An 8,919-nucleotide genomic window follows, 5' to 3' on the forward strand; every position below is an offset into this window, starting at 1 on the left:
ATGCAGAGGTGTACTTATAATAATAAGAATTTTATATGCAAATGATACTACAGTATATTTACAGTGGCGGCAGAGAGTTGGGGGGGGGGGGGGGGGCGTGGAACGTTTACGTCTTCCTAGGGGGGGCAAAGCAGAAAATAATTGAGAAGCACTGCAGTAAGTGTTTGTTCCCAAATATTTGTAAATTGCACAGATTACATTTTGGACACATATGTAACAAAAATGGCTGTAATTTCAAACCCTGAAAAATACTACTACTTACTGAATTTAAGTAATATCTGGGTCAGGCTAATTTGCCTTACACACATGCACACAAACATATATCTAAACATTATGCATAACATGCATACATACTGTACATACAGTACCGGCCAAACGTTTGGAAACACCTCATTCAATGCAACACAAATGAGGGTCCCGAGCCTATTGATAAAGCAATAACCTCCATTAATAAACCCTGAAAAGGCATACCTGTGAAGTGAAAAACCATTTTAGTTGACTCCTTCTTGAAGCTCATCCAGAGAATGGCAAGAGTGTGCAAAAAAGCAATCAGAGCAAAGGGTGGATACTTTGAATATACTAGAATATCATACGTTTTTAGTTATTTCACCTTTTTTTGCTAAGTGCATAATTCACACATGTTCATTAATAGTTTTATTACCTTCAGTGAGAATTTACAATCTAAATACTCGTGAAAATAAAGAAAATGCACAAATGAGAAGGTGTGTCCAAAGTTTTGGCCTGTACTCTATATGTGTGTGTGTATGCTGTATCTAATCATCTTCTTGGCTTTCTCCATTTTCTAATCATTACTCTCCTACTCACCTTTTAAATAGAGGTCACTCCCCTGTCACCCTCTTTGCGCCTCTGCTCTGACTGCTACAGGTCGATCAAGGTGGCGGAGTAATTATCATTTGTGTATTATTATTACTATTCACTGCCGATAATCATACGTGAATGAGCTCAGCTCCTGTACTCATCTGCGTAAAGTGAGAAACACAGCTGATGCTCCAGAAGAAAGTCACTCCAAAGATAGTGGCAACAAGAATGCACACTTAACTCTAATAGGACCTTGACAATGCATTTTTAAGTTAAACTGGCCGCAGCTAAGTAGCAGCGTTTTTTAGAGCTGGGATGTAACTTTTGACCGCAAAACAACAAAGTTAAAAGACGTGCGCAGAGACCGACTGTGGAAAAATAAAAAGGCAGTACCGACTGCAAGCTAGGTCACAGAAAAAATGCGGACTGGATGTTCAGAGATGTGGGTGTTCTCTAGATGAACAAGTGGAATGGATTGGAGAGCAACGCACTGAAGGGGCTCTCTACCTTACTCAGTGAAGTATGGGGAAACTGACAGATTTATGATAATATTTAAGGTAATAATGACAGGTTATATAATTATTGATTTAAACTCATATTCTGGCAATTTCATAGTGAATATGTCAGCATTATTTGTAGTGTTTTTTTTTTTTTTTTTTAAATAAAACAACACCAAATTATTTAGGGGGGATGAAGCCCCCCTAAAACACCCCTAAGATACCCATAAGATTTTTACGTAAAATGTAAAAAAAAAACAAAAAAAAAAAACAACAACAATGCAGGATATGCAAAAACTCACAACTGTAGGTCTGTGAAGCCCATTGGGACCTTTTGGTGATTAAAGGTTATAGCTATAATTTTGATATGACTTGGTTTAATGCTAATATTTTTTGTGATAATGAAATAAAAAATAAAGTCTGAAATATTGCGTAAAATTTCAACATTGTAAACACCACAACTCAATATTTGTATTTCGTATATGTACAAAAAAAATAGGCTTAAAATAATTAGAATTTTAATACTCGCATCAAAAAAAAACTTTAGACCCAAGTTGCACGTTAGAAGTGTGAAAGAAAACTTTTAAAAATGTATGAATATTATGTCAAGGTAACTCAAGGAAACAAGCAGCTCAACAGGGATTTGTGAATTTTTTTACAAACCAAACTGACAACTCCTCAACGATGTGTGTATTTTTGTTTTCATAGATAAGGGACTTTATCTAAAAGCAGGCACTTCAGCCCACACCCAGCCAAGCTTGTAATTAAAAGTCAACTAACAAACGTAAATATATAGAATTTTATTTTACTTTTCTTCCAATTGGATAACAAAAAGTATGTGGTTTCTTCAATGAGTTCACAGGACTATTGTGATATTTTGAATTATAGTGCGGGATTAGAGTTATGGACAACGTATAACCTGGAGTCCTATGAGAGCTCATGATGGAAGAGTCAAGTATTTGCATGTGTCGCTGACACAGTCCTCTCTGGATAGAAACCATTTTACATTTCATGCATCAATCGGTGGTCTCTGAGATCAAAAAGTGGATTCTTTAAGAAGTATTGCAATCCGTAAGTACGTATCTGTATGCAAGTTTATTGTTATCATGGAGATGTGTGTTTGTCATTTGATTCTGCTGACAGCTCCTAATAATTTATTCATTTTAATCAACTAATTTAACTGACATTGAAAAATGAAAATAACACAAAGACTACCACCGTTTATTGCTAGATTTACTACAACTTTGTACTTACTTTTATTGCCTGATGTGCTTTGTAGTTCTTCAGAAGCACAGATGGTCCTAATCCATTATCATAAAATAAAGATAGACATTTCAACAATTCAAATATAGCCATAAAAAGCCAAGATAATTGCTTAAGCCCTTGTTCCTGCTATTGTCACATGTGCGTCATCTTGCTGAGTAGTCACAATATTTGCAGCGAAAGCTTTTGTGCCTCAAATTTCAGTTGTAAGATAACAAAGATGGGAACTACAACTGACAAGGAAATTACATTTCGTACAGCAGTATATGACGTTCATATTATTGATTCAAACATATTTAAAATAAATACATATGTGTAACATGAAATATTATTACTGGTATAGTATGCCTACTTTGGAATCAATGCAAAACACATATTACAAATATTACAAAGGGGGGGGTTCTCTGCTGTTATCAGATATGGAGAGGAACTGGCCCAATTATTGGATAAGATGTCAAAAGCTCGACTGGACCTTGCCATAATGAATATAGAGTGATACCTCTTTTTTCGCGGTTAATGGGGACCAGAACCCGCCGCGATAAGTGAAAAACCGTGAAGTAGCGACCCCCCCCCCCCATGTTTTCAATGTATTTATTCAGATTTAGCACTGGAAAAAGATTATATATATATATATATATATGTATATATATATATATATATGTATATATATGTATATGTATATATGTGTGTGTGTATATATATATGTATGTATATATGTATATATGTATATATGTGTATATATATGTATGTATATATGTATATGTATATATGTATATATGTATATATGTGTGTATATATATATATATATATATATAAGGTGCTCTGGTCAGATGAAGCCAAAATTGAACTTTTTGGCCACAATGCAAAACGATATGTTTGGCGTAAAAGCAACACAGCTCATCACCCTGAACACACCATCCCCACTGTCAAACATGGTGGTGGCAGCATCATGGTTTGGGCCTGCTTTTCTTCAGCAGGGACAGGGAAGATGGTTAAAAATGACGGGAAGATGGATGCAGCCAAATACAGGAACATTCTGGAAGAAAACCTGTTGGTATCTGCACAAGACCTGAGACTGGGACGGAGATTTATCTTCCAACAGGACAATGATCCAAAACATAAAGCCAAATCTACAGTGGAATGGTTCAAAAATAAACGTATCCAGGTGTTAGAATGGCCAAGTCAAAGTCCAGACCTGAATCCAATCGAGAATCTGTGGAAAGAGCTGAAGACTGCTGTTCACAAACACTCTCCATTCAACCTCACTGAGCTCGAGCTGTTTTGCAAGGAAGAATGGGCAAGAATGTCAGTCTCTCGATGTGCAAAACTGATAGAAACATACCCCAAGCGACTTGCAGCTGTAATTGGAGAAAAAGGTGGCGCTACAAAGTATTAACGCAAGGGGGCCGAATAATATTGCACGCCCCACTTTTCAGTTTTTTATTTGTTAAAAAAGTTTAAATTATCCAATAAATTTTGTTCCACTTCACGATTGTGTCCCACTTGTTGTTGATTCTTGACAAAGAATTAAAATTTTATATCTTTATGTTTGAAGCCTGAAATGTGGCGAAAGGTTGCAAGGTTCAAGGGGGCCGAATACTTTTGCAAGGCACTGTATATATATATATATATATATATATATATATATATATATATATATATATATATATATATATATATATATATATATATATATATATGTATATATATACATATATATATACATATACACACAAATATACATATACATATATACATACATATATATACACACACACACACACATATATACATATATATATACATACATATATATACATATATGTATATGACATGTTTTTCCACTTTTTACCCCCAAAATATTATTTAAAAAAAACTCATAGATATATGTATATATGTATATATATATATATATATATATATATATATATATATATATATATATATATATATATATATAAAACAAATGGTTTTTAAGCACTTCAAATTTAATAATTATTATAAGTTTTAAACATGTTACTGACCGACCGAATTACTTTAAAAAAGAATAAAACAGAAAAATGCTTTGCTTTATTAAATGCTTCATTGAGTGAGTCCACTCAAGTCCGCTCAAGCTGCTCACTTACACACAATGAGTTGCCAAAACAACCGTTTAACGAGTTAACGACGAGTTACGATGATTGATGCATGCGGCGCTTGAAGTCTGCTTCTCTTGGAAGTTTAAAGATTAGACGTCTGTCAATCATCCTTAACTTTAATAAGCAACCTCAGTGCACTCACTGCCTGACGAACAGAGAGCAGGGAGAGGGAGGGAGCGAGAGTGAGACTACGCGATTGGCTCGGGACAGCTCATCTGTATTTTTTTTTTAATTGGAAAAAGAAAAAAAATCCGCAATCAACTGAGGGCGCGAAGTTTGAAGCGCGAAGTAGCGAGGATTCATTGTATTGTACAATGTAGAAATATGAACTTTAGCAAAAGGGATGACTGGCTTTCTGCCATTTCAACAACCTAGTTGTTATTTATTAATCCATTATCTGTCCCGCCTATCCTCACATGAAAACAACCATTCACAGTAACACCAATGATCCATGAAGCATGTGTAATTAACCTCCCATGCATGTTTGGAGTTGTGGGAGAAAATTGGAGTACCTGGACAAAACCAACACAAGCATGGGAAGAACACTCAAACTGAATACAGGAATGACAGAGTCCTAGTTTGAAACCTTGATCTTTGAACTGTGATGTTGACATGCTACCAAGTAAACCACTATTAACTTATTAATATTAATATTATAATTTTTTTTGGTGTTATTTTGCAAGGATGCAATGCTAATGTTTTTATTTTTATTTTCAGAGGTTCTCAAAACTGACAAACCCAGTTTATACCACCCTCTACAAGCAACTTAAAACAATTGCTATGGAGGAAAAAATCCTGGACAATGTGGCGACTCAACTCCAAAATGGAAGAAACACAAAATCTTCAACTTTAGTTATACGTGAGTTTGAGCCAGAGGACCAAGTGCATGTTCAACGGATTTTTGCTGAGGGAATGATGGAGATGATATTTGATACAGCCTTCAGAGGTCTGAGACGTCATCCTGAGAGCATTCTGCTGTATTTCACAATGGCAGGTAAAAATCTGGATACATTTATTTGACCTATTCACGATCTGTCTTTGAAAATGTTTGTTGTCAACCTGCAAGGTTCATTCATTCATTTTCTCTATTGCTATGGTCAGGCGATGGGGCACGCCCTGAACTGGTTGCCAGCCAATCACAAGGCACATATGGATAAACAGCCTTTGACACTCACAACTGCACTAATAGAGTATTTGGAGTGCCCAGTCAGTCTACCATGTATGTTTTTGGCATGTGGGAGGAAACTGAAGTACCCTGAGAAAACCCACATAGGCATGGGGAGAACTTGCAGACTCTACACAGGAAGGCCGAAGCCTGGGAATGAGCCGTTGATCAGAACTGTGAGGCAGACATGTTAACCGCTTGACAACCGTGCCACCAACCAGTAGGGTTGTGTTAAAAAACAACAACAACAACAACAAACGTGTTAGTTCATATTCATCATGATTCATAGTGGCTTAATGTGAGGTACACACATAACAACAATCAGGTCATATGTGAGCTTTTTCCTCCCAATTCTCACAGCTCAATCTAAAATCTCACAAAAAAATTTACCCATCCTGCAAAATCTGTTTCACTCTTTTTCAATAGTCACCATTAAAGATATGGCGGAAAACACAGACAAGGCTGAAAAAACAGTTTCTGTTCTTGCACCCCTCGTCAAAATAAACTGCTGTATTTTAAGCCAAAAGAATTGTTGTGTTTGACAGAACTATGTTTATATGCAGCCATAGCAGATTCATGGCGGTTATGTGGCCCTCACAGGAAAAAGTTTGGGAACCCCTGGTATAGGCTGACAGTTAAATGATAATGCTAAAGTGCCATTTACGTTGATAGATGCCCAATTCATTTTATTCAATGCCTCCCACTCAAAATGGATTGGACATTTTTTATTTTTTGTCATTGGCAGCAAATGAGTGATGTATGGTGTTCTGTGTTGATTATCTTGTGTATGCCACAAAATATGAGCCATATTCATGTATTTGAGTGTAAGTCTTTAAGCACCAAAAATGGCCCCGTTCATGTTCTCCCATCGAGACTTTCTATACTTCAGACGCTCATTGTGGATAACTGTGAATGAACGAAGACACACCAAAGAGGCGTGATTCACTGACAGTGCTAGCTACCAATGAATCATTGAAACACGTTTTTTTTTCCTGTGACCTGACAGTGTCATTGAAGCCAATCAAAATGATATGGCACTCTTTAAATAGAAAAATGCCTTTTATAACGACAGTGTTTAGTCAGGCCAATCTGAACATGTGGGCAATGTCGAAAAAGTCCAATAGCGCCAGTACTATATACAATTTTGTAATGGTCAATTCACAGCACTTCATTTTTCCAACTCAATAGAAACCTTTTCTATAGTTGAAGACCCTTCCTTGATGATCATTCAGTATTTAAGCACATTTAGTCGATTTATATGCCGTTAAAAAAATAATGAAAAAAGATATGTACTCTGTTAAGACTTTAAAACAGCACTGTGAATTTACATTGAAAATGTAGCTAATATCTATCCTTATCTTTTTTTCCCAAACAGCTGCCAGTTTTGTCTTTACAATGTGTTGGTGGGTGATAGCACTCCTTCCTGCGGTTGTGCTTTGCTGCCGTTACCTTTGCAGCAGTCGTGTAATTCGTGGTTACTTGGAGGAAGCCATGAACAAAGACATGGGTCACATCGAAGAGTTTTACATAAACTCAACAGGTAAATACAGTAATACGGTTTAACCTCTAAAAGGTAAAATAAAGAGTAAAGTTAAAAAATACATACAGTGGAGGTGGATTCTATATAATGTAAAAAGTAAGCAAAAATTATTATTTTTTTTACTTATATTTTTCTGAACTCTTATAAAAGATAAAGGCTGTATATGGATATATATGGAATTATTGAAACTAGCAAGGCTACCTAGGTGACTAATTCTGCATTAACAGTTCTGTAAGGTGACATTCTGTGACTGCGTCACACCAACTGATTCACACAATACTTTTCACACACAACAGCATTAAATGTTTGAATAAAAGAACATCTGTGCTGAGAAGGCCAGTTCTAGCTTTGTATTTCTTTTCTATTTAAATTGTGTGTTCTCTCCATCAGATTCCCACTTGTGGGTCGCAGTTCTAGATGGCCAAGTAGTAGGTGTTGTAGCAGTGGTTGGCCAGAAGGGAGGGGGTTTTGCTGAACTGAAGCGCATGTCAGTTGACCGCAGGTGTCGGCGTTGTGGCGTGGGCATGGCCCTTGGCAGTAAAGTTCTGGAGTTTGCCAAAACCCAGGGATATTCAACTGTTGTCCTGGGAACCACAGCCTACTCACCTGCTGCACACAAGCTCTACCAACGACTGGGATTCCAATGTAGTGGAGTCACCAATGGATATGTCTCAGATGGTGCAACACCATCCCTACTGGAGAGAATATTCTATAGGGTTCGTCATCATCACTACAGACTAGAAGTGAAAAATACGCCTTTAAATAGACACTGACGAACTAGTGCAGAAAATCATTTAACTGGAAAATCAAATCATCTAATCAATTAGATTAAAACTATAATGTGACCCGAAAAATAATGACAGTAAGATGACAGTACTGATTTTAAGACTTTAAGTGACTTATCTTTATAGGTGACTTTGATGCTAATGCATTCTTGATCTTAGAACCAGTGTTTTTTTTGGCAGCCATTTTAATTTTAGCGTTAGTCTTTTGGACGATAAAATTTATTAGTCTTAGTCAGATTTTAGTCATTTCAAAATGTGTTCGTCTTCGTCTAGTGTTTGTTGACGAAAACTCAGACTAATTTCGTCTAGTTTAAGTTGACGTTTACTCAATATTTTGGTCCGTAAAATTTGAAAGTTTCATTCCAAAAATAAGTAAATATAAAAAGGTTTCCGACTATTTCGAATGAACTTTGACAGATGAGCACATATTGTAGCATCTACAAATCTATCACGTGATAATACATACTCAGCAAGAAGAGGGTACATTATTTTCAATTAATTATACGCACCTGGAAGCCACGAACTCTATGTAAAAAAAAAAGTTGTCCGAGTGTTTAAAAGGACGCTCGCCATTAGAAATAGCCCAATGCTAACGCGAACGTGAATGCGAAAGGTCTGTGCTGAGGATCACTCAGCACAGACCTTTAAAGGCAAAAAAAACATTGCATATTCTTTCTTGCCAAGATAAGACGACAAATCTTACCGTGTGTCT

At 36.1% G+C, this 8,919-nt stretch overlaps 1 protein-coding gene across 2 annotated transcripts; it reads left to right on the plus strand.

Annotated features, from left to right (window-relative positions):
* The first annotated feature begins 2,079 nt into the window (after positions 1 to 2,079).
* LOC130919844 (N-acetylaspartate synthetase-like) lies at positions 2,080 to 8,919 on the plus strand. Of its 2 annotated transcripts, none has more exons than XM_057842433.1 (4): positions 2,080 to 2,391; positions 5,435 to 5,711; positions 7,258 to 7,422; positions 7,813 to 8,919. In XM_057842433.1, exons 2-4 carry the CDS (start codon positions 5,498 to 5,500, stop codon positions 8,193 to 8,195), a joined length of 762 nt encoding a protein of 253 aa, XP_057698416.1. In that variant the 5' UTR covers positions 2,080 to 2,391; positions 5,435 to 5,497; the 3' UTR covers positions 8,196 to 8,919. The 2 variants fall into 2 exon arrangements, with proteins under 2 accessions (XP_057698416.1, XP_057698415.1); XM_057842432.1 differs by having other exon boundaries at positions 2,080 to 2,387.

Source organism: Corythoichthys intestinalis, chromosome 8 (genome assembly GCF_030265065.1).
Source record: "Corythoichthys intestinalis isolate RoL2023-P3 chromosome 8, ASM3026506v1, whole genome shotgun sequence".
NCBI classification, from domain to species: domain Eukaryota; kingdom Metazoa; phylum Chordata; class Actinopteri; order Syngnathiformes; family Syngnathidae; genus Corythoichthys; species Corythoichthys intestinalis.

Coding starts and splice junctions, on each gene's coding strand:
- LOC130919844 (XM_057842433.1), top strand. CDS start 5,498: ATGGAGGAAAAAATCCTGGACAATGTGGCGACTCAACTCCAAAATGGA. Junction 5,712..7,257: donor GCTGTATTTCACAATGGCAG/GTAAAAATCTGG, acceptor TTTCCCAAACAG/CTGCCAGTTTTGTCTTTACA. Junction 7,423..7,812: donor GTTTTACATAAACTCAACAG/GTAAATACAGTA, acceptor TCTCTCCATCAG/ATTCCCACTTGTGGGTCGCA.